At 42.1% G+C, this 27654-nt stretch overlaps 1 protein-coding gene across 1 annotated transcript in view; it reads right to left on the reverse strand.

Moving 5' to 3' along the window:
• Positions 1–27654, reverse strand: part of TULP4 (TUB like protein 4) — a 222115-nt gene that overhangs the window by 150584 nt on the left and 43877 nt on the right. The window contains exon 2 of the mRNA XM_060167747.1: positions 12076–14304. Within this exon, the coding sequence (XP_060023730.1) occupies positions 12076–12327 (252 nt within the window). The 5' untranslated portion in view covers positions 12328–14304. The remainder of the gene's footprint in view (positions 1–12075; positions 14305–27654) is intronic.

Consider the following 27654-nt stretch of genomic DNA (forward strand, 5'->3'; position numbering starts at 1 on the left):
CTGGCTGACAAACTCTTCCTTAACTCTAAAGGTTTAAGAAGGACATAAAGAGGAGAACTGAGCTAAGACGGACAAAACTGGTTTTTGTTTGAAACACTAGTTTAGGGATTATACACAGGGAGGAGAAAGGAAGGTCAGGCACGAACTTAAACAGGATTATTTCAGGATAACGAAAAGGTCCCTGGGCCAGACAATTTCTTCTGTATTTTAGTTATCCAAATCTAACCAGGCCAAGTGGAGAAAACAACAAATGTCAGTAAGAATTCTACACAACAGCAACAACGAGGGAGAGAAACCAAACGTGGGTTGCCAGAACGTACGATAAGAACACCCAGCAGTACCATCTTGGGCAACGTGCATAGGTGTGTTTGTTTTGGAAGTTCGGAGTCAAGCATGTGGACGGAACCAATTAGAATCACCAAACTGACTCACAGCACAGGATCCCGGGCTATCTCTCCTGACCCACACTCTCCCCACCCACCCCAGACCATATCCCAGAAAGAAGACTTCGATCAACTCTAGACAAAAATCTACTAGAATACGATACCCGCTGTCAGCGCACATGGATCCATTTCTGCGTTATGTCTAACAGCCTCCCTGCTGAAGGATCAACAGATGCGCCATGCACCCGCGAGGCCACGAGTCAGGCCCCGTGGACTCAGACAGAAGCTGACAGCAGGAGTGAGCTCTGCTTAAGACGAAGTCAAGAGTGCCTTGCAGATAAGGAACCAACACAGGTGAGGCGCCCTTAGTCCCAGAATCCCAAACCTATAATAAAACTACTGGCATGAGCCCAGCCTCCCTCGCGTCTGGGACACTCCCATCCTGCTCCTAACCCCTCACCTGCTTCCCACCTCACGCTCCATTCCTGTGTTTTGCCATCATGAGGCCAACTCATGCAGTCTAAGAAAAGAGGCCATGGGTCCACTGTTCTAGCTTCAGAAGGAAATGCAGACGGGTGAAACACCCAAGGATGACAGTGAGTCTAACAACAATTAAGTAAGAACTAAGACTTAATGAGCTCTTCTATGTGCATTGTCTGTGGGTCACATTTTTCAGTCAGCACAACCACTTTAGGTGGCAGGTGTTATGTTCCCTTAGAGATAATGCAACCACAGCACACAGACGGTAAGTACTTGCCCCAAATCACACCAAAAGGGGGTCAACTCAAACCCAAGCAGTCTGGCTCAAGAATCCATAGGTTCAGCTATTAATAAATCATGAACACAGATTCCACAGTTCAGGAAGTATTTCTTTGCCCAGGAATTCAGTAACAATCTCATTCTCATTTGCTCTCATTTTGACATCATGAAGCTTGAAGCTGCTTCCCTAGGAGGCTACTACCAAAAAAATTATTGTCCTGTACTCACATCCCTCTCTCACGCTCTCTAGCAAAAATACACCCAGGGCTTCCCTGGTGGCGCAGTGGTTGAGAGTCTGCCTGCTAATGCAGGGGACACAGGTTCGAGCCCTGGTCTGGGAGGATCCCACATGCCGCGGAGCAACTAGGCCCGTGAGCCACAACTACTGAGCCTGCGCTCCGCAACAAGAGAGGCCGCGATCGTGAGAGGCCCGTGCACCGCGATGATGAGCGGCCCCCACTTGCCACAACTAGAGAAAGCCCTCGCACAGAAACAAAGACACAACACAGCAAAAACAAAACAAAACAAAAAAAACACCCAAAAGATAGCTTGCCATGAGTCTAAAGTACTTTCAGATATGATCATTTATTTTCATTAAGAGAAAAAAATTAGACAAACCAAAGTGCTAAAGGAAAAAAATGAACAATGCCATTATTTTGACAAATTCTATTTTCTTAATAAAATATAATTCTATTATAGTCTGGGTTTTGTTTAGGGAAAATAAATCTGCATTTAATGCCTTTAAGAATCTTTAAAAACTATGTTAACAGGAGATTTCAGATTTAAGACGTCAAAATAAAGACGATCCTAACCCATCCCGTAGAAATCACCTCAACACAAGCAGCATGAGAACACACACAAAAGCCACCTTCGAGGTGCCCTGACCGCAGCATGTGCAGACAGGAAATGGATAAGGAACGTGGCAACTGGCTGCACAAAACTGAGGAAGGCCAAACAGGGCGCCTACAGAGAGGTGCCTGGGAGAAGGGAGCCCGGAAAGGCTCAGGAATGAGGCTCAGGGACTGCGAGAGGTGCAGGCTGGGCTGAAGCCAGAGGGCCGGCGTGAGCACGTTAGCGCAGGCGCCCACGCAGCCAGATGACGCTCCCGACCCCGGAGCCGTCAGAGATGTCGCCAGGCAATCCTCACCGCAGCGTCAGAGCCTGAAGGCTTAATCCCCTGGCAGAGTGAACCACAGGAAGCAGTCTCGGGGACACTGGGCACAGAGAAGACAAAAACGAGGCCTGACAACTGGGTGTTTTCCGAGAGGTTCAGAGTGTGGAATCTATCTTCCCCTACCCCTCGTAGCTTCTAATCTAGATTCTGTCTCTATGAATTTGACCACTGGAGGTAACTCCAATAAATGGAATCATAGGAAAAAAACAAAAGTGTGTGGAATCTGAGGGGCTCCAGGCTCAGTCTCAGCTCCATCGATTAGCAAAGGTGCGTCACCTTAGGCAAGCTGCTCAGCATCTCGGCACCTCAGTTTCCTCATCTATAAGATGGTGATAATAAACAGGTTCAAAGTCCTAGAGCCGATGTCAGGATTAAACGAGGTAAAGCTCTGACAGTGGGGCCAGCACACAGCAAGCACTCAGTAAGCATCAGCTCCTCCTCCTGCCCCTCCACTTCTACTATCACGACCTCTCCCCCAGCGCACGCACGCACGCACGCACACACACACCCCCTCCTCAGGCTCTCAGAATGCTGACAGCAGGAGTAAATTCACAGGCAGGCAACTGGAGGGGCCTTATGTAGAGAAACTGAACAGCCCCAGTGAATATGCTTGGCTGCTGGCATTTAACAGTCACCAACAGAACAGTTGATTCTCCCCCAGGTTATTCCACAGTAAAGCCCATCAGCTGAACTACCCGCGCCCCCCACCCACACACACAGAGGTGACGAAAAGCTTTCCAATACATGACTTCTAAACATCATCATGAAACTTCAAAACAGCTGGGATAATGAGCAGATGTCAGTTTTTTTAAAGGCCACATATAACTGACTTAGAACAATAATATAATAAGAGCCAATTTTACCAAGTCCTCATGATGTACTAGACACTGCTGTAAATGCTTTACATATAGTAACTCATTTAATCCTTACAACAAACACATTTCACAAATGAGAAGATTATGATACACAGAAATTAAACACCACCCTTAAAGTCACAACACTACTGCGTGATAAAGCTGGGACTCAAACTGCATCCAGCTTCAGGGCCTGAACTCTTAACTATTATGCTTCTCAGTAATAACTGCAACTTTGAAGACTATGGAAAAATGCCTTCAAAATTCTGAAGGAACCAACCTAGAAATATATACCTAGCCAAACTGTGCATCGAGAGTAAAGGCAACATGGAGGTATTTTCAGACATACAAGTCTTAAAATTTATGATTTACGAATTCTGTCTTAGGAAATTCTGACCTAAAGATCCAGAAACATGCCTATTTCTGCCTCTTTGCTAGAACAGTTCTCTGTTCAAAATAAGAATTCATAAGAACGTTTAAAAGAGCTGCTTCTCAAATACCTCCAGTGTGTAAGTGGCTGCACTCCCGTCTCACTCATAACTGTCTCTCTGCTCATTGTGGTTCGCCTCTTCTCGAAGCAGTGTCTTACAGAAGGAAAAACGCACACGCATGAATTCAAATCCCAGATCTGTCACTGTCATCATCTAGCTCTATACTTCGGACAACTTCCATAACACCTCTGATCCTCAGGTTCTTCAACTGTATACCAGGGATAGTAAAACAAAGCTGTAGAGAGTTGTTCTGAGGGTTAAACAGTGGACATAAAGCACATAAAAAAATCGTGGCCATGTAATATGTGGCAACTGTCATCAGCAGTAGCAACATTATTTCCTTACAAACCATATCCATTCTCTTGACACGCAGGTCATCTGGGCAGGAATGGCTCTTCTTTCATCATTGCGGAGCCGAAGTCCAGCAGCTTACAGCCTAGCGTGGCCCCTCAAGTATTTACAGAACCCAAAATGAGTAAGTAAATAGAGTATGAAATACTTTAACATCACCATTTATGTACACTGCGCTCACTATTTTCAGAGTCCTTTCAAAGGCAGGGATGAAAGACAACAGGCTTGACACAGATATTAGCAGTACTCTGTGGATATTTACTTTCCTGTATCTGAATGTTCAACTTCTTAATTGCTAAGAACATAGTTGGCTTCACAGGGTTCCACTGCTCAGTGTGCTGCAATAGCTTACAGTATGACTGCAGATCAGGAGAACTATATAAAATCATGAGTTTAATTATGGAAATGAAAATTAATAGAAACTTATGTGATTAGGCTAATAAAATGTTCTTCCAAAAAAAACCAGAAGTCCTTTCAGAAATATACTCTCATAGATTCTCACGACAACTCTGAAAGAAAGAAATTACTACTTCAACTTAACCATGAGTAAAATAAGGACGTGAACAGCTTGGACACAACAGCTAGTTAAGTGGCAGAGCTAGAACTTCTTGGAATAGAGATATAGAAAAACAGGAACAGAGCGGGGAACGGAATAGGCCATCACCACAGGAAGTAAATCACCGTCCTCCCTTCCATCTATCACTGTGATACCACAGTGGGTGACCACAAATCTACCAAATGTCACTTTTTATGAAGAATTTAGAAGGAAGATAAAAGATTCCCTGTGTCTTCTCACTGGCTTTAATCCAGAATTTGTCAAATTTTCTCTCTGGAATTAGTGTATGACCCTTAAATATGTTGAATCCTGTACAAATGTTTATAAATCAAAAGCAGTTTTCAAATCTCTTTTAAGAAAGCTGACCATCACCACGCACAGTGATGCAAAAACAAGCCCAGGCTCGGCAACCCCCCCGGAGCCCTGGGGCTTCTAGAAAGGAGGGTGAACTAGACACACCACGGAGCATAACAGAAACCTGAGATTCAACTACAAGGGGAGATCATCCTTATAATCCAGAAATGCTCATTCTTTTCAGAATTGTGACCTATGTCATACAGTATTTTTAGGAAAGAGAAAAGAAAACTAAAGTACATCAGATATAAATCAGAATACTTTAACGACACCTGAGAAACTAAATATACCCTGGTAAGCAGAGCCCTCCACAATGGGTTAACAACAGAGTTTAAGTCAAAAGATCTGTGAGTAGGCTTGTACAGCATGGTGTGAAGGAGAGAGGAAGGCATGTTTCAGACATCCCTTGGAAGTCGAATACAGTGGGAGGCCTTGCTAATAACTGGATCTGGGGAAAAGGAAACGGCAGGGAGGTTGCTGCACGTACAGTGTGACTCACTGGCCAGCCATGGGGCCATCTCCTGAGATGGAGAAGACAGATGGAGGCTAAAGGGGCAGGGGGAAAAGGAGTTCTCTCTTAGAGGGCCTACAGTTTGGGAAGCCTAGTGACTGATGTCCAATTCTGTATCTCATATAACAAATCAAAGAACAGAATCTGGAACTAGAAGGTGATGGCAGGTGGAAGATATAAATTCGGAAACCATCAGCATATAGGTAGATTTAGCACCAACCTGGAGAGATTATCTAGAAACAGATGCATGCCTGGGGCCCTCCAACATTTATTAACAATGAGGTGAAAATAGGCAGAGCCAGCAAAAAGGGTGGAAAGTAGAGGCCAGACAGGTAAGAGGAAAATCAGGAGAGCCTGGTGTCCTGGAAAGCAAGAGAAAATAACGTTTCAACTCCACTGAAGGCTTCCAAGACAGCAAGTGCAATAAAGTGGCCTACGGGTTTAGCAACGTGGGGTCATTGGGAATGTGACCATCTCAGTGGAGTGGTGGGAAAAGAAGCCCCACTGAAGTGGGCTAACAAGTTAAAGGAAATTAAAATAAACGAATGACATTTTAAATAGTAGGAGGTGAGGAAATTAAGACACGAGAACAGACAATCTTCACTAAGTTTACCAATCTACACAAGCAGGTAACTGTAATAAGGCATGACCAGGGCAAGCACAGAAGTCTGTTCGGTGTACAGTGTACAGCCTGGGGTGGGGAGTGGGGGTGGGCAGAGGGTCAGAAAAAGCTTCTCAGAGAAGAAGTAACCAGATCCAGGAACCCAGGAGACACCGTTCCTACAGTGGATGTGTCCCTGTAATGAAACAAATCCCACCAAACATGCATGGATGCCTGTCCGCACTTAAGTGAAGAAAATCTCTTTAAATGAAGAATCAGTGACTAACTTGCATGTCATCAATAATAACCGTAATGAATTGTTTTCTAAAAGAAAAACATTCCCAAGTTTTTCAGCTGTGAAACAGCAGATCACGAGACCTGACGTGCGCAGTTTGGTCATCCCATGGCCAGAAGACAGTAAAATCTTGCGACAGTTCTTGACTAGAGTTTTTAGGGTATGTCAGGGTGGGGGCAGGGGGACTTGGCTCCTCGAGTGGAAGGCCAGTGAAGATAAGGTAACTAAGCAATGGACAGAGATGACTTAAACGTCAGCCTTCCTGAAAATGAAAAAACATAAAACTCTTCAGAGGTTGCTTTTCATGATTCCCTTAAAGGAAGATACAGACTCATAATCATGTACTCAAAATCCCTGCAGCCAGGTAAGTTTTGAAATTCAGAGTTTTTGAAATTTTAGGCCTGAAAACAGGAGACACCAGCAATACACAACACCCCCAGCAGGGTCTGGGCAGCACGCATAATAAAAACATAAACATTTCTGCAGCCGACATGACAGGATGAGGACAAAAAATAGCCTCACATCAGTTCATGTCTTGCCATTAAATGAGTCATGCAAAAACTTTCCATTTTCAGAGTCCTTAGATTTCACAACTGTGGTTAAGGGACTGAGAACTTACACCTAACACAAGTTTTAAGAAAATAAAGGTACACTGAAGGAGAATGGCGGAGCTCTGGGATCCAATTCCAGCTCTCCTCCATACGAGCTGTATGAACTTAGGCAAACCAGTTAGCATCCATAAACCTTAGCTTTCTGACCTGTAAAATAGGAAAGTGATATCTATCCCTAAGTCTACTGTGAAAACCACATGAAGTAATTTGGTTGCAAGGCACCTGGTACTATGTCTGGCCCTTGGCAGTAGGATGAATAAACATCCCAGTTTGCCTGTGATTTTCCAGTTTTAGCACTGACAGTCACACATGCTGGGAAACCAGGATGGCTGGTCACCCTACTTGGCAGGCACTCAATAAATAGGAACTATTCTAATGTTAAGAATAGAAATTAGCACAGGAAACGATTACAGTATCGTGTAATAAACCATAATGGAAAAAAATATGAAAAAGTATGTATGTATATATAACTGAATCACTTTGCTGTACATCAGGAACTAACACAATATTGTAAATCAACTATACTTCAATTAAAAGAAAAATTAAAAGTAAAAATACAAAATGGAAAAATCACATGAAATAGCTTCAGTAGTGAAATATCCATGTCACTAGGAATTATAATCACCTCTTTTGTGGTAGGCACAATTCTAAAACAGCAGCCCCTGGTGTGCACACCCTATATGATTCCCTCACCTGGAGTGTGGGTGGGTCTGACCTAATCAGATGTACCCTTTTTCAGAGATGGAAAGTCAGACTCCAAGCTACAGCAGATGCTCTCCTGCTGGCCTTCAAGATGCAAACAGCCACGTTATGGAGAGGGCCATGTGGCAGGAGTGGTGGGCGGCCTCTAGGAGCTGAGGGCCTCAGTCCTACAGCCGCAAGGAACTGATTTCTGCCAAAAACCTGAATGCGTCTGAGGGGTACCCCAGCTTCAGAGGAGCTCACAGTCCCTGATGCCACCATGAGACCCCGGGCAGAGGACCCAGCCCAGACTTCAGACCTACACAACTGTGAGATAAGAAGTGGGTGTTGTGAGCCACTAAGTCCATGGTGATTTGTTGCACAGCATTAGAAAAATATCTCTTATCCCAGGGATGCAAGGATTCTTCAATATTCGCAAATCAATCAATGTGATACACCACACTAACAAATTGAGGAATAAAAACCATATGATCATCTCAATAGAGGCAGAAAAAGCTTCTGACAAAATTCAACACCCATTTATGGTAAAAAACTCTCCAGAAAATGGGCACAGAGGGAACCTACCTCAACATAATAAAGGCCATGTATGACAAACCCACAACAAGCATCATACTCAACGGTGAAAAACTAAAAGCTTTTCCACTAAGATCAGGAACAAGACAAGGATGTCCACTCTCGTCACTATTATTCAACATAGTTTAGCAAGTCCTAGCCATGGCAATCAGAGAAGAAAAAGAAATAAAAGGAATACAAACTGGAAAAGAAGAAGGAAAACTTTCACTATTTGCCGATGACATGATACTATATACATAGAAAATCCTAAAGATGCCACCAGAAAACTACTAGAATTAATCAGTGAATTTGGTAAGGTTGCAGAATACAAAATTAATGCACAGAAATCTCTGGCATTCCTATACACCAACAACTAAAAATCAGAAAGACAAATTAAGGAAACACTCCCATTTACCATTGCAACAAAAAGAATAAAATACCTAGGAATGAAACTGCCTAAGGGGGTGAAAGACTTGTACTCAGAAAACTATAAAACACTGATGAAACAAATCAAAGATGACATAAACAGATGGAGAAATGTACCATGTTCTTGGATTGGAAGAATCAATATTGTGAAAATGACTATACTACCCAAAGCAAGCTACAGATTGAATGCAATCCCTATTAAACTACCAATGGCATTCTTCACAGAATTAGAACAAAAAATTTTACAATTCGGATGGAAACTCAAAAGACCCCGAACAGCCAAAGCAATCTTGAGAAAGAAAAACGGAGTTGGAGGAATCAGCCTCCCCAACTTCAAACTGTACCACAAAGCTACAGTAATCAAGACAGTATGGTACTGGCACAAAAAGAGAAATATAGGATAGAATGCCCAGAGATAAACCCATGCACATATGGGCACCTAATTTACGACAAGGGACAATGCAGAAAGGACAGCCTCTTCAATAAGTGGTGCTGGGAAAACTGGACATCTACATGTAAAAGAATGAAATTAGAACACTCCCTAACACCATACACAAAAATAAACTCCAAATGGATTAAAGACTTAAATGTAAGGCCAGACACTATAAAACTCTTAGAGGAAAACATAGGAAAAACACTCTTTGATGTAAACCACAGCAAGATCTTTTTTGGCCCATCTCCTACAGTAATGGAAATAAAAACAAAAATAAACAAATGGGACTTAATTAAACTCAAAACCTTTTGCACAGCAAAGGAAACCATAAACAAGACAAAAAGACAACCCTCAGAATGGGAGAAAAGATTTGCAAATGAAACAACAGACAAAGGATTAATCTCCAAAATATACAAATGGCTCATGCAGCTCAATACGAAAAAAAACAAACAATCCAGTTAAAAAATGGGCAGAAGACCTAAACAGACATTTCACCACGGAAGACATACCGATGGCCAAGAGGCACATGAAAAGATGCTCAACATCACTAGTCATTAGAGAAATGCAAATCAAAACTACAATGAGGTATCACCTCACACCGGTCAGAATGGCCACTATCAAAAAAGCTAGAAACAATAAATGCTGGAGAGGGTGTGGAGAAAAGGGAACCCTCTTGCACTGTTGGTGGGAATGTAAATTGATACAGCCACTATGGAGAACAGTATGGAGGTTCCTTAAAAAACTAAAAACAGAACTACCATATGACCCAGCAATCCCATTAGTGGGCATATACCCTGAGAAGACCATAATTCAAAAAGAGTCATGTACCACAATGTTCACTGCAGCAGTATTTCCAATAGTCAGGACATGGAAGCAACCTAAGTGTCCATCGACAGATGAATGGATAAAGAAGATGTGGCACATATATACAATGGAATATTACTCAGCCATAAAAAGAAATGAAATTGAGTTATTTGTAGTGAGGTGGATGGACCTAGAGTCTGCCATACAGAGTGAAGTAAGTCAGAAAGAGAAAAACAAATACCGTATTCTAACGTATATATATGGAATGTAAAAAAAAATGGTACTGATGAACCCTAGTTGCAGGGCAGGAATAAAGAGGCAGACATAGAAAATGGACTTGGGGACATGGGGTGCGGGGCGGGGGGGAAGCTGGGGTGAAGTGAGAGTAGCATCGACATATATATGCTACCGAATGTAAAATAGTTGGCTGGTGGGAAACAGCAGCATAGCACAGGGAGATCAGCTCGGTGCTTTGCGATGACCTAGAGGGGTGGGGTAGGGAGGGTGGGAGGGAAGCTCAAGAGGGAGGGGATATGGGGACATGTGTATGCCTATGGCTGATTTGCTTTGTTGTGCAACAGAAACTAACACAGTATCGTGAAGCAATTATACTCCAATAAAGATCTATTAAAAAGAAAAAGAAAAATATGTCTTTTAAGAGAGCATCCAGTTCAAAATTACAGGTCTGTGTGTGTGTGTGTGTGTGTGTGTGTGTGTGTAGTAAGGACAGAAGAATCTGTAAACCAAAATTCCTTGCATGAAACTACCTTTTTTTAATATGAAAAGTTCAAATCCAAAAGAAGTTTCTTACACAACTGAAACTTTTCATACATCCATGGTAGGGGTATCAAACGGCACAATCACTTTGGAAAACTGTTCCTGGCAATTCCTGTTACACCTAAATGCATGCCCACTGTGCAACCTGGAAACCTGTCATGAGTGCACAGGTCCACAAGAAGGCACGCACACGAATGTTCGGAGCAGGTTTCACCAAGACAGCAAGAAACTGGAAGCATTCCAAATGCCCACCATTTGAAGAATGGAGGAATGGAAAAACTGTGGTGTCCTCCTTCAGTGGAAAACTAACATCAGTTAAAAGGAACAAACTAACAGCACACACGACAAGGATGAATCTTACAGACACAATGTTGAGTGAAAGAAGCCAGACACAAAGAGAATAAAATGAATGATTCCACTTACATGAAGTTCAAGCACAGGCACAACTGATCTGTGATGACACAGCCAGAGTCTGGGTCACCTCTCAGTGGGCTGTAGGGCCTGGGAAGGGGCAGCAGGTACCTGTGAGAGGTCCTGGAAATGTTCTACACCCTGATCTGGGGGAAGGTTACATGGGTGACTGCGTATGTAAATAATCACTGAGACGTACGTATGCGTACGGTTAATGCACTTTACTGTATGCTACCCTTCAAAAATACTCTTCCCCTTTATAACGACTAACCAAAAACCATCTAGTGACAATTTAAGGTGGATTCCTCATAAGAAACTAGTGAACAGTGAAGCATGAATATGGTTAACACGCTATGCAAGTACAACTCTTTTTGTAAACACACTGCTCACTAAATGCTGGTTGAAGGAATTTCAAAGATAATGACCATGGTTATGTTTCAGAAGCCCAGAGGAATCTATACGCATGTATACATATATATATAATGTCCTCAACAGAATATACCCCATAGATGTGAAAAACCATGACTCTTGTCCAATTACTCCTTTCACCTCTGTCCAATTAATTCATTTGTTTACCTCCCACTACAAGAATACAAGCTAGGTGTTACACCATCACAAAGCATGCAGATGTGAACTGTGCACGGCCAAGCCAGCACCACTTCCATGGCCTGCACTCCCCGTCTGACACTGGGGCAGTGACTCTTTGCCATGGATACAGGCGACCATAAAGGCTCAGAGCATGACAGGCAGGTTAGGATCGTCTCATCCAACCTCACACCTGGTCAGAAAGCCGCCCTGGTGTCCCTGCCAGGGGGCAGCCCACCCACCGCAGGGAGAGGACGACCAGGGACGCTGGAGAGGTGACACAGCCCGCCGGGAACTGTGTCTCCGACTGGGACACACACACAAGACAGGGTTCACGTTTGAAAAGTCTCCCTCAGCAGCAAGTCTGAGAAACTGGAATCCATGCAGGATGGGCTCAAATCCACTGCTAGTGACCAGACCAAAAGGGAAACAGAAGCCCGCTCACCTCGCTGTTGTGGCCCCGAAGGTTGAAGTTGATTCTCTGCGGAGTGTTCCTGTCCCGGCGGCAGTGGCTGGAGGTGAAGGTCACGCCAACAACGCCGCGCCCGTTACCCGTGGCCAGCCAGCCCTCCTCGTAGTAGCGCCTTCTGCACACGGGCTTCTCCTTCTCACTCTTGGGGACGCGGCCCTTCCAGGACAGGCAGAGGATGTTGGAGTCACTGCACAGGACAGGCCCATGCTCCACCGCTGCATACATACTTTTTTTTGAAGAACCGTTTTACTTAAAAAGTAATGCTGAATGCTGAAAAATTGCTTTCACTGACAGATCGATGTTATTTTTGTGGTTGGCTTGCGCTGTTTTCCCTGACCCCCTTTTAAGACTGACCCGGTTCTAATTAGAAGGTCAGTATTTTATAAAGATCCACCAAATGCATAGTGAAAAAATTCCTCTAGAAAAGATGACGGCAGTCCGCTAAGAAAAGGTAATGCTTAAAAACAACGTGGGGTCCATTTTTATGCTCAAGTCCTCAGAGGAAGAGGGGGCTGACCCTTTGGAGAAAGAGCATTGTTAACAAGTGGTGACAAAGAAACTGAGTGTTCTTCTTTTCACTCAACTTGGTTCTTCTTATTCAGCCTGAGATTCCAGTTTAGTGTAATGTGATTCCAGAGACAAAGGGCTGCAAATACATAGATTTCAAGTAACTTAAGGCTTTGAGAATCCCTCGAGCTGGAATCTTCTCTTCAAAAGCTCAGATGCAGAGACAGAATACATGGGGATCATCTTCCTTCTGAAGCCACCCTCTGGCTTGTTTTCTCAACTAGACAAATCTCTGCTGCTAAAGCTGAAAAAGATTGCATAAAGGGAAAAAAAGGCACACAAACCGTGCAAAACAGACCAGAGTTTGTGCAGACAGCAGTCCAAATTTTAGGAGAAAAAAGGACTCTTTCCCCACTGTTCAGAACCAGAAACCTCCAACTTCGGAGCCCAACCTGGCTTCCCAGCAGGTGGCTGCGTCCCCGGGGAGGGCCCCTCTGCAGGCCGACGCACCCCTCGGTGCCATAGAGGCGGGTGAGAAAGTCCCTTCCCTCAGCAGAGCCAGAAGGCTCTAAAGCTCTCACGGGAGGGAGTCTGAGTGTGGGCCCCCCGCGAATCCTAAATACTCCTGCTGGCAAACGGGAGCCAAGCTGGGCTGCAGGCTGTGTCTCCTCCCTTCCTACCCTAGTCACTTCTCCCCTTTCCGCTCGTAAAGGTTACATACTTTTCCATCTTGAAGGAAAAAAACTAATCTCAGAATTAAGTCCATCAAGTAGCCTTCCTCTTATATACAAAGATTCCTAGACTCAACACGGAAGAGAATCCCTTAAAACGGAAAACACAGGTGAGAGTCAGCTTCTTCCCCACTGTCTCCCTACAAAGCGACCACGTTCAGCTGACGGGCACCTTCCTGATCACCTCCAGAGACTGGCTCCAAACGCCACGTGTACAGTCCAGGGAAAGAAGCTTTACTCGGATGCTCCTTGATAATTAGTTTGCAATTATCAGTTTCAACTGCTACCTTAAGGTATTATCCTATAGGTACAGGAAAGGAAAAGGGAAGTAATAAATTAAAATTTCTGGAATACAGTTAACTGAAAAAGGGCAAAGGAATCAGTTCGCTGTTCAAACTTGTCCCATCATACCCTAACTGGCTTCCCTCCAGTCATAACCACACAGTAAGAGCCACTCTTCGGTCCAGAATGTTCACCTCTGTCCAAATCACCAGACCCACTGAAAAATAAAGTGCAAAAAGCACTGCATGCTCCCCTCTGCAATGCTTGAAATCACACTTCTCCCTCAGTCACCTTCTCACTTAGTTCCTTCTTTAAACTGGAGAGGTATTTTTGAGGCCTGATCTGTGCAAGTTTTTTTTTCTTCTTTTTGCAAACCTTCTTCACCCGTGAAGACCATATGGAAAACTGGCCATTACTGATGTATTTTTCTCCCCGGGCTCCCAAGCCCAGTGGTGTCAAGTTGCTCCATCTGATTCTTAAATTAATTTTCATCAGTTGTAAAACTCTTCAAGTGCACACAAGAATGAGCCTGCCTTCTCGTGTAAAGGTGTATGCACAGAAAGAAGGTTTTAAATAGACATGGACATACACTCTTCAACTGGTACATAAAACGTCTGCTTTCCCAGTCATTTCAGGAACCATGGGATTAATCACAGCTTGAAGGCCCTGGAGTCTTACAAATCTGTAAAACAAAATAGGACATAAAAAAAAAACTTTAAAATATTGAAGAATAAAGGTTCTAATACACCTTTTTGCATGAACATATGAATATCATATAATAACATGATAATCACTGTAACTGAAATCAGAGACCCGTCTGGACACTTACATATATCAAATGGAGCAACTGACTGGTAAAATTCGAATAGTAAAAGGGTGCTCCTCGCCAGCTTACAGACAACATGAACATGAGGCGTCTGAGCGCCAGGTACCATTTACTAAATTTGCCCGCAGCTGTGCATAGTGCATGAAATAACACCTAAGACTGTCCTTCCTAGGACCGTGAGCCCTGAAGGTGCACCTTTACCACCCAGAGGTCATCAGCCTGAGTTAAGCAGGCATCTTCAAAGAGGATGCAGGAGAGCCTCAGGCAAGTTCTCTGAACTGATGTTTTCACTTTCAGTAAAAAATAATCCCTGAAGACACAAGGCAGCAAAGGCCTTTAACTGCCGGCAGGTCACAGAGCAAGGCACAGCTGCCTTCTCGGCTTTTACATCGTCTACCGGAACACAGTCCTAGAGAATCTACCTCCAGCAAACCCACCCCCTCTTCCTTCCTGCTGCCTTCAGTCCAGGCCCACATCACATCCGCAAAGACACTGGACAACTTGATCCCTAACTTCCCCACACCACCCCACCTTCCAGAGGACCCTCAGAGCGATCTTTCTAAAATTCAAGGCTGCCCCGAGAGCCTGGACTGTTCTCGCCCCGCCCAGGCAGTCTCCCACCCCCACCCCACCCCCACCCCAGAGAGCTAGCTGAAACGGACAGCCCACCCCCACCCCCAAATACCTGACACGGAAGGTCAAGGGCTGGGCTTCGGTATCTGCATTTCTAACAAGCTCCTGAGAGACGCTAACACTGCTGGTCTGGGACCAGCTTTGAGAACCACTGGCCTATGAGATCAAGTCCCAGCAAGACCCCTTAGGATGTGATTTCAACCTGTCCTCTTCTGCCACAGCCTCCACGTCCAGCCTGTGCTGCAGCCGTCGCCCTCTAGCCATTCCCTGAACCATGTCCCCAAGTACTGAGCGCCCCCTCTCCTTCATGTCTCCACACCTGCTGCTCCTTTGCCCAGCCAGCCCACACCCCCTCTAACACCCACCGAACACCCCCTCTCCCATGAAGCTTCCCAGAGACTCCGTACTAACCCGTGCAACAGTCTTCCTCTCGCTGCGTCTAGAGGCTGGGAGCCTACCCTTCTCGTCCCTGGCAAGGAGCTTAGCACAAACAAGTTACTCAGTAAAAGTCTGTAAGAGGATGCAGGAGGGGGCAAGGCAGCAGCTACAGATAATTTCCTGGAGATACCCTAATTCAGGTGAGTCACAGGACATATACTTCCTATGTGTCTAAAATCAAAACAGATTCTCTCAGGAAGCACTTGTACCCGAGGGGAAAAAGTGAAAACAAATGCTATAAAATTCAAATTGTGCCATGTCCTTCCTCCTGAAAGTCTAATGTCACTGTATAATACTCCCTTAGTCCCTACCCTGGCCTGGGGACAGCACCACAGAGGGGAAAAGCAAAAGCGACTTCTCAAGACCCAGCAATATATACACAGTTTAAACTATTTAAGAGCATAATCCACAATTACTAAAGCACCCACATTAAACACGACAATGTAAACCGTCAGTTCCCTCACACTGTCCTGGAGGGAGAGGGGTCTATAACGTCAAAATTATTTTCAAAATAAAACTAAGACATTATTTGTCTTCTTCACTGCATTGACAATTTCTATCAACGGTGCGACAGCAACAGTGGGTCAAACTATCAGCCAGCTCTGTGACACAAATAAAGGCCCAGCACCAGCCAGCACCAGTGCTCATCAGAGCTTTTTAAATGTCAGCTTCACTTAAGAATGTTCTTGGGACTTCGCTGGTGGTCCAGCAGTTAAGACTCTGCGCTCCCAGAGTCTTAACAGGGGGGCCCAGGTTCGATCCCTGGTCAGGGAACTAGATCCTACATGCCGCAACTAAAGATCCCGCACGCCGCAACTAAGACCCGGCACAGCCAAGTAAATAAATAAATATTAAAGATAAAAAAAGTTCTTAGTGCAGCAGTAAAAATTATTAATTTATTAAATCTCACCCCTTGAGGACATGGTTGTTTAATATTCTGTGTTTCAAACAGTAAATACACACATAGCACTTCTGCTGACTACAGCACCACAGTGGTAATCCTAAGAAAAAGCACTTGTGCTATAGTTTAAGTTATGGGCTGAGCAAACTGCTTTTTCATGAAATGCCATGTTTACGGGAAAGAATGAATGACAAATTATGGTCATTTAGGCTTGGGTCTTTGGCAGACATTTTTCTCTAATGTGAACAAAGTGAGCTGTCACTTTAAAGAAAACAACTGATGGTATTTGTTGCTGATAATAAAAGTAGAGCTTTCAAGTTAAAATTAGAATTGTGGGAAAACCAGCATCTATCACTATAAGCTTGATAGCTCCCCAAGATTTAAAGACACTCTGCAAGCAACAGAAGGTGATATTAATAAATGTGAATTTCTGACAGTATATTTCATAGTGTGTCAATAGTCGGAAGATTCGCATAATTTGCTGAAGCAATACTCTTCAAATGACCAGTGAATGATGATACCAATTATGCTTGACAGAGCCATTCAAGGTGCAAGAAAGACAAATGGATTTTAATATAACGAAGTACAAAAAAGTCACTGATATATTTAAAATTCTACATTGCTACTAACCTTTAAGAAACTACCATTTGTTGAGTTTAGTACAGTATCAAAGAAAAATATTCATGATTAGCTGAAAAGACTATTAAAATACTCTTCCCTTTTCCAGCTACATATCTGTGTGAGGTCAGATTTTTTTCAGACATTTCAACAAAAACAGCATATTGTAACAATGAATGCAGAAGCATAATGGGAATTCAACTATCGTTTCAATAAGTCAGACATTAAAGATATTTTACCAAAATGTAAAATAATGTTACTCTTCTCAGTAATTATTTTAGTCAGAAAATAGTCATTTTTCATAAAAAATATATTATTTATAATATTTATAGGTTTATTGTTTTTAAATGAATTAGTAATTTTTTTTAATTTCTCAGTTTTAATTTCTAATATGGTAAATATCAAGAGCTAACACCCACATAATCAAAAGCTCTTTTCAGACTTCAATAATTTTTGAGACTACAAAGGGGCCCTAAAACCAGAAAGGTTACAAATCACTGACATATGCTAACTCTCCAGAATAGAAGCCTTAAATAACTGTTGAAATAAAGTATGTAGGATAAATTTCCATAGTAAAAGCACAGACAAAAGTATTTCATTTTATATACGCTGCTAATGGTTTTTAATCAAACTTTTAAAATTACAGAGTGCCATATACGCTAGACAAAATAAGGCAGGTCATTTAAGGAAAAATGACATGCTCCTTTATTATTTCTCAAATGGATAACAGACACAAAAATCTAACAACAAAAAAACTACCATCATAGTCTCCTAATTACTGAAAGGCTGGTGCCTATCTTAGTGCTACCGTTAATAGAAATAGGTGATGTTGGATACTTCCCTTCTGTCTTATTTTCTCATGAGGATGAGAAAATAAGGCTCTAACTGATTAACTAGTTTCTGAGGGAAGCTGACTGTCAAATCAACACTAGTAAAGGTGTTTGGTGTAAAAAGATTAAAAAGCAACTATTCAACTGAAAGCAGGGCTCAGAACAGATATTTGCACATCCATGTTCAAAGCAGCACTATTCACAATAGCCAAAAGGTGTAAGGAACCCAAGTGTCCTCAGACAGATGAATGAGGAAACAAAATGTGGAAAAACATACAGTATTATTCAGCCTTAAAAAAACTGAAATTCTGTCTGACACATGCTGCAACATGGATGAACCTTGAAGACACTGTGCTGAGTGGAATAAGCCAGACACAGAAGGACAAATACATGTAAGTATGATTCTACTTATATGAAGTATCTAGAGTAGCCAACTTCATAGAGACAGCAGAAATGGTGGCTGTGAGGGGCTGGGGGCGGGGAGACAGGAGAGTCATTATTGAATGGGTACAGAGTTGCAGTTTGGGATGATGAAAAAATTTTGGAGATGGACAGTGGTGAGGGCTGCATAATAACGTGAATGTACTTCTATTAAGGCTATTGAATTGTACACTTAAAAATGATAAAAATGGTAAATTTTGTTACATATATCTCACCTCAATTTTTAAAATCAGGTGAGAAAAGCAACTATTCATACAAAGTTTTTTGATAACAGACTGAAAGTAAATACTCAGTTTGGCATTATGATGTTTTTTACCCTAAAACTGTAATACAGGCCCATGAGCCATCCTTGGAGGCTTTCATTAGGAAGAAACAATGCTAACCTCTGAATTCTGGCCCAAACCTGCTTCTGTTAATTACAGCTTATTTTCAGACTATTCCTATAGTAAATCACTGAAAAATCTATTCTATTCTATCAATTCTACTATAATCTGCTTTTAGAAGATTACAATCTTAAAGCAAATAATACATGTGCCTGATTGAATTAATAACCTGACAGCGATCTAGGAGACAGTAAACATGTAAGATGCCTCACACTCTAACTTCCCATACTATCCAGTCCTAATGGCAAATTAGGAGCCCGAGAATTTGGGAAAGTACAACTTAGGGACAGAATTGTACATCATCAAGAAAATTCTGTACTAATTACAGGCACTCCTGGATTAATCGACCAACAAATGTTAACTGAACATCTATTATGCAGGAGGCCCCTGTGCTGTACTTGCTGCCCCTCTTGCCCCCGGTTAGATATTCTGTTTTCTAACTAAAGCTATTTCACTACAGGTTATTCTGTTTTATCTGATTCCTACTTTCCACCAACATGGATAAAATTTACTATTGGGGGGAATAAAAATGCATGTGTCACTTGTTTTAGTAGTCACCTGAAAGGGGAGGGGGGTTATAAATTGTGCCTGGGGAGGGCGCACACAGTGGTACTGCTGGGACGCTAGCAATATCCCATATATTCCATGTCTTGATCTGGGTGGTAGTTATGGGATGTTCACTCCATAATTATTCTTTACTACACCTCTATGTCTGACATATTCTTCTACATGGATGGTACATCTCACAATAAGCAGGTTTAACGCACTGTGAACTATATTAGGCATCAGTTCTCTGGGGTTTTTTGATAATTTAAATCAATTATTAAGAGAGTTTTTTTAGTTATTATATACAACCTTAATGAGTACTCTCTGAATCTAGAAAATCCCAAAAAAAGTATCAAAAATGCTATTTTAATTCTCAAGCTAAGAAAGTATCCACAAAGAAAAAACATATTAGGAGTAACAAATGGATATAAGAAAATTTCAGAATAAAGCTCTATTTCTTTCTAAAGGATAAAAATTTATACAGTAGTTAGGCAGAAGACTGAGATGAGAAGCGGAGAGTAGATTTTAGGAAAAAATACATAGATGTTGCTAGATAAATGCAAAACAGGAAAAAAAACAAAGTAGAAACTTTTGAATAAAATATTGCCAACAATCTAAGCTTTTGACTACAGAGTTGTTTGCAGGTTTGAGCAAAGAAAAGGACATAAACATGAGTTTTGCTGAGTGGTAATGTAAATGAAGCACACCTGCTGCCCTGGGCTGAGCTCCACGTCAGGGTGGAGGGAGGGTGGCTGCTGCCGCACCGGGGCTCCCCTGATGCCTCCTTTCCACAGACAACAACAGGTCCTGAACTCCACATTTCTTTTCTTTTTTTTTTTTTTTTTTTTGCGGTTCGCGGGCCTCTCACTGCTGGGGCCTCTCCCGTTGCGGAGCACAGGCTCCGGACGCGCAGGCTCAGCGGCCATGGCTCATGGGCCCAGCCGCTCCGCGGCATGTGGGATCTTCCCGGACTGGGGCACGAACCCGCGTCCCCTGCATCGGCAGGCGAACTCCCAACCACTGCGCCACCAGGGAAGACCTCCACATTTGAAAGTAACTACACTGACCTGCCTCTAATTACAGGCACTCCTTTCCCTGGGGAATTTTCCACAACCCACAAACATCAAGGGAGTTTTAACTGGCTCCTAATTAGTTTCGATAGCTGCCTGGAGGCTAGTTCAAATCTGCCTTCCAAGACTGCCTTTAAAGGTAGGGATATTCTCAGATGGACCTAGAGAGTATTACGCTTAGTGAAATAAGTCAGAGAAAGACAAATACGGTGTATGTTATCACTTATAAGCAGAATCTAAAAAATAAAACAATTGAATGTGTACAACAAAACAGAAACAGACTCACAGATATAGAAAACTATTTACCAGTGGGGAGAGGTAAGGGGGAGGGGCAAAAGAAGGGTAGGGGACTGTGAGGTACAAACCACTATGTATAAAATAGGTAAGTAATAAGGATATATTGTACAGCTCAGGGAAATACAGCCATTATTTTATAACTTTATATGGAATATAGTCTATAAAAACACTGAATCACTATGCTGTACACCTGAAACTAATATAATATTATAAAACAACCACACTTATTTTTTTTAAAAATCAATGTCAAACAGCCTAGGGCGCAGGAAGAGAGGGCGAGAAGGTCCAGACACTCCCAGCAATCAACTGTCACTTGGCTACTACCTACATATGCAGGGAAACAGCTACACACATGAAACATCTACAACACCACTGCAAAGATAATGGAGTTTAATAATGATTTAACATATTTTATCGTGGTATTCTCTAGATCTTAATTCTCAAAACATGCTAGTGAGATAATAACTAAAGACACATATGCATGGTGATACCCAGGCTTATTCAAAAGATGCAATCTTACTACAATTGTGTGAGTGTCACATCACTTTCCTGTTGACTGTAAATCTTAGAGACGCTTCCCACAGAAAAGCTGTCCTATTCCGAACAGCACTAGCTCCTTTAGATGCTCGTAGTACACAGAAGCACTGCCCAGACTCACATGGCAAGGGTCTTCTCTGCTCATAGTACAGCTATTTTTTCAGTATAACCCACCATACCTACTAAACCACAAACACCCGAACTCCAGTTTTTATCTCACCTGCAGTACCCACCAGTAATGCATTTAATGAAGTGTTCAACACTGTATTAAGTATGGTTCAGAGTCCCAAACAGGCGCCTACGAAAAAGGGAAACTAAATGCTGACTGAATGAGGTTCTCTTCACAAACCACCAAGTGGTCACCAACACCAACCATTCAGATCTGGGCCTTCTGAAAGCCTGAGGCCCCCAGGCACTGCAGCCCATGCAACTGCAAGAATTCAGGGAGAGGACTGCGGTCCACTGCTGTGTTCAGAGAACAGCAAAGAGATACATTCTCAGGGAAGGTTACTCCTATTTACTCTCTGTGCCTGATTTCTACAGCCATTTCTAAGAACATGAACATCTAATTATCTGTACAGAGACAGGAGAGCATGGAGGCTGCAAGACAAACAGACTGATTACAAGTTTAAAAGAGTGGGAACTAGATACTTCTGAGAATGAATCCACACTGGAAACTTAGACGTTAAAATACTGTGGTGAGCTTCCAGGTGTCCGCTCCTCTGGTGAGACGGGGCCGGGAGACGCTCTCCTCAGCTCCTTGCCTGGGTGGGCGAGTCAGGCTCTAAGGCCAGCAGAAACCCTCGTTTGAGGGTCCCACCGAGTCCCCTGGTCAGAGTGCTGCACCTGAGCGGAATGGCTGCTTGGGACCACTGCTCGGGAGCTGCAAAAAGCCTTCTTGGATTCTGACATGTTATCACTTTGGGACCACTGGCCAGGTGCTCCTGACTTGGCCACATGAAGGCTCAGACTGTCCCAGTCTCTGAAGTGAAGATAACCAACACTACTAGCACATCTCTCACCACCATGAATGCAACATATTTCAGTGAAGAGTATCAGGAGATCCCAGACTGGCAGGTCCAAGTTCTGAGGAATGGTGGAATAGACCAATGTATCTGGGTGACCTTTGGAGACAGCTGAGACAGAGCTACAACAGGGCAGTGGCTGACACCCAACTCATAGCCCATCTTCCCCAGCCATGTGGCTGACAGGGTCTTGGTGCTCGGGCCGGCTGTCAGGCCTGAGCCTGAGGTGGGAGAGCCGAGTTCAGGACTTTGGTCCACCAGAGACCTCCCGGCCCCACGTAGTATCAATAGGCGAGAGCTCTCCCAGAGATCTCCATCTCAATGCTAAAACCCAGCTCTACCCAACGGCCAGCAAGCTCCAGTGCTGGACGCCCCATGCCAAACAACTAGCAAGACAGGAACACAACACCACCCATTAGCAGAGAGGCTGCCTAACATCATAATAAGTTCACAGACACCCCGAAACACATCACCAGACACGGTCCTGCCAGGAAGCCTAAACCACCCACTGAACCAACCTTATCCACTGGAGGCAGACACCAAAAACAATGGGAACTATGAACCTGCAGACTGTGAAAAGGAGACCCCCAACACAGTAAGTTAAGCAAAATGAGAAGACAGACAAACACACAGCAGATGAAGGAGCAAGGTAAAAACCCACCAGACCTAACAAATGAAGAGGAAATAGGCAGTCTACATGAAAAACAATTCAGAGTAATGACAGTAAACATGATCCAAAATCTTGGAAATAGAATGGAGAAAATACAAGAAATACTTAACAAACACCTAGAAGAACTTCAGAGCAAACAAACAATGGTGAACAACACAATAAATGAAATTAAAAATTCTCTACAAGGAATCAATAGCAGCATAACTGAGGCAGAAGAACAGATACGTGACCTGGAAGATAAAATAGTGGAAATAACTACTGCAGAGCAGAATAAAGAAAAAAGAATGAAAAGAACTGAGGACAGTCTCAGAGACCTCTGGGACAACATTAAACGCACCAACATTCGAATTATAGGGGTTCCAGAAGAAAAAGAGAAAGAGAAAGGGACTGAGAAAATATTTGAAGAGATTATAGTTGAAAACTTCCCTAATATGGGAAAGGAAATAGTTAATCAAGTCCAGCAAGCACAGAGAGTCCCACACAGGATAAACCCAAGGAGAAACACGCCAAGACACATATTAAACAAACTATCAAAAATTAAATACAAAAAAGTACATTAAAAGCAGCAAGGGAAAAGCAACAAATAACATACAAGGGAATCCCCATAAGGTTAACAGCTGATCTTTCAGCAGAAACTCTGCAAGCCAGAAGCAAGTGGCAGGACATATTTAAAGTGATGAAAGGGGAACACCTACAACCAAGATTACTCTACCCAGCAAGGATCTCATTCAGATTTGACAGAGAAATTAAAACCTTTACAGACAAGCAAAAGCTAAGAGAGTTCAGCACTACCAAACCAGCTTTACAACAAATGCTAAAGGAACTTCTCTAGGCAAGAAGCACCAGAAAAGGAAAAGACCTACAATAACAAACCCAAAACAATTTAGAAAATGGGAATAGGAACATTCATATCAATAATTACACTCTAAATGTAAATGGATTAAATGCTCCAACCAAAAGACACAGACTGGCTGAATGGATACAAAACCAAAACCCATATATATGCTGTCTACAACAGACCAACTTGACCTAAGGACACATACAGACTGAAAGTGAGAGGATGGAAAAAGATATTCCATGCACAGGGAAATCAAAAGAAAGCTAGAGTAGCAATTCTCATATCAGACAAAATAGACTTTAAAATAAACACTATTACAAGAGACAAAGAAGGACACTACATAATGATCAACGGATCAATCCAAGAAGAAGATATAACAACTGTAAATATTTATGCACCCAACGTAGGAGCACCTCAATACATAAGGCAAATGTTAACAGACATAAAAAGGGAAATAGTAACACAATCATAGTAGGGGACTTTAACACCCCACTTTCACCAATGGACAGAATATCCAAAATGAAAATAAATAAGGAAACAAAAGCTTTAAATGACACATTAGGCTTCCCTGGTGGTGCAGTGGTTGAGAGTCCGCCTGCCGATGCAGGGGATGCGGGTTCGTGCCCCGGTCCAGGAGGATCCCACATGCCACGGTGCGGCTAGGCCTGTGAGCCATGGCCACTGAGCCTGCGCGTCCGGAGCCTGTGCTCCGCAACAGGAAAGACCACAACAGTGAGAGGCCCGCATACCACAAAAAAAAAAAAAAGACACATTAAACAAGATGGACTTAACAGATATTTATAGGACATTTCATTCAAAAACAACAGAATACACATTTTTCTCAAGTGCTCATGGAACATTCTCCAGGATAGATCATATCTTGGGTCACAAATCAAGCCCTGGTAAATTTAAGAAAACTGAAATCCTATCAAGTATCTTTTCTGACCACAATGCTATGAGACTAGATATCAATTAAAGGAAAAGATCTGTAAAAAATACAAACACATGGAGGCTAAACAATACACTACTTAATAACGAAGTGATCACTGAAGAAATAAAAGAGGAAATAAAAAAATACCTAGAAACAAATGACAATGGAGACACGATGACCCAAAACCTATGGGATGCATCAAAAGCAGTTCTAAGAGGGAAGCTTATAGCTATACAATCCTACCTTAAGAAACAGGAAACATCTCAAATAAACAACCTAACCTTGCATCTAAAGCAGTTAGAGAAAGAAGAACAAAAACCCCCCAAAGTTAGCAGAAGGAGAGAAATCATAAAGATCAGATCAGAAATAAATGAAAAAGAAATGAAGGAAATGATAGCAAAGATCAATAAAACTAAAAGCTGGTTCTTTGAGAAGATAAACAAAATTGATAAACCATTAGCCAAACTCATCAAGAAAAAAAGGGAGAAGACTCAAATCAATAGAATTAGAAATGAAAAAGGAGAAGTAACAACTGACACTGCAGAAATACAAAGGATCATGAGAGATTACTACAAGCAACTCTATGCCAATAAAATGGACAACCTGGAAGAAATGGACAAATTCTTAGAAATGCACAACCTGCCGAGACTGAATCAGGAAGAAATAGAAAATATGAACAGACCAACCACAAGCACTGATATTGAAACAGTGATATAAAAACTTCCAACAAACAAAAGCCCAGGACCAGATGGCTTCACAGGCGAATTCTATCAAACATTTAGAGAAGAGCTAACACCCATCCTTCTCAAACTCTTCCAAAATATAGCACAGGGAGGAACACTCCCAAACTCATTCTACCATACCACCATCACCCTGATACCAAAACCAGACAAAGATGTCACAAAGAAAGAAAACTACAGGCCAATATCACTGATGAACATAGATGCAAAAATCCTCAACAAAATACTAGCAAACAGAATCCAACAGCACATTAAAAGGATCATACACCATGATCAAGTGGGGTTTATTCCAGGAATGCAAGGATTCTTCAATATACACAAATCAATCAACGTGATACACCATTTTAACAAATTGAAAGAGAAAAACCATATGATCATCTCAATAGATGCAGAGAAAGCTTTCAACAAAATTCAACATCCATTTATGATAAAAACCCTGCAGAAAGTAGGCAGAGAGGGAACTTTCTTCAACATAATAAAGGCCATGTATGACAAACCCATAGCCAACATCGTCCTCAATGGTGAAAAACTGAAACCGTTTCCACTAAGATCAGGAACAGGACAAGGTTGCCCACTCTCACCACTATTATTCAACATAGTTTTGGAAGTTTTAGCCACAGCAATCAGAGAAGAAAAAGAAATAAAAGGAATCCAAATCGGAAAAGAAGAAGTAAAGCTGTCACTGTTCGCAGATGACATGATACTCTACATAGAGAATCCTAAAGATGCTACCAGAAAACTACTAGAGCTAATCAATGAATTTGGTAAAGTGTCAGGATACAAAATTAATGCACAGAAATCTCTGGCATTCCTATACACTAATGATGAAATATCTGAACGTGAAATTAAGAAAACACTCCCATTTACCACTGCAACAAAAAGAATAAAATATCTAGGAATAAACCTACCTAAGGAGACAAAAGACCTGTATGCAGAAAATTATAAGACACTGATGAAAGAAATTAAAGATGATACAAATAGATGGAGAGATATACCATGTTCTTGGAGTGGAAGAATCAACATTGTAAAAATGACTCTACTACCCAAAGCAATCTACAGATTCAATGAAATCCTTATCAAACTACCACTGGCATTTTTCACAGAACTAGAACAAAAAATTTCACAATTTGTATGGAAACACAAAAGACCCCGAATAGCCAAAGCAATCTTGAGAACAAAAAATGGAGCTGGAGGAATCAGGCTCCCTGACTTCAGACTATACTACAAAGCTACAGTAATCAAGACAGTATGGTACCGGCACAAAAACAGAAATATAGATCAATGGAACAGGGCAGAAAGCCCAGAGATAAACCCATGCACATATGGTCAACTTATCTTTGCTAAAAGAGGCAAGAATATACAGTGGAGAAAAGACAGCCTCTTCAATAAGTGGTGCTGGGAAAACTGGACAGCTACATGTAAAAGTATGAGATTAGAACACTTCCTAACACCATACACAAAAATAAACTCAAAATGGATTAAAGACCTAAATGTAAAGCCAGACACTATAAAACTCTTAGAGGAAAACACAGGCAGAACACTCTATGACATAAATCACAGCAAGATCCTTTTTGACCCACCTCCTAGAGAAATGGAAATAAAAACAAAAATAAACAAATGGGACCTAATGAAACTTCAAAGCTTTTGCACAGCAAAGGAAACCATAAACAAGACCAAAAGACAACCCTCAGAATGGGAGAAAAGATTTGCAAATGAAGCAACTGACAAAGGATTAATCTCCAAAATTTACAAGCAGCTCATGCAGCTCAGTAACAAAAAAACAAACAACCCAATCCAAAAATGGGCAGAAGACCTAAGTAGACACTTCTCCAAAGAAGATATACAGATTGCCAACAAACACATGAAAGAATGCTCAACATCATTAATCATTAGAGAAATGCAAATCAAAACTACAATGAGATATCATCTCACACCAGTCAGAATGGCCATCATCAAAAAATCTAGAAACAATAAATGCTGGAGAGGGTGTGGAGAAAAGGGAACCCTCCTGCACTGTTGGTGGGAATGTAAATTGATGCAGCCACTATGGAGAACAATATGGAGGTTCCTTAAAAAACTAAAAACAGAACTACCATATGACCCAGAAATTCCACTACCGGGTATATACCCTGAGCTAACCATAATTCAAAAGGAGTCATGTACCAATATGTTCATTGAAGTTCTATTTACAATAGCCAGGACATGGAAGCAACCTAAGTGACCATCAACAGATGAATGGATAAAGAAGATGTGGCACTATATACAATGGAATATTACTCAGCCATAAAAAGAAATGAAATTGAGTTAT

This window comes from Lagenorhynchus albirostris, chromosome 12 (genome assembly GCF_949774975.1).
Source record: "Lagenorhynchus albirostris chromosome 12, mLagAlb1.1, whole genome shotgun sequence".
Taxonomy (NCBI): Eukaryota; Metazoa; Chordata; class Mammalia; order Artiodactyla; family Delphinidae; genus Lagenorhynchus; species Lagenorhynchus albirostris.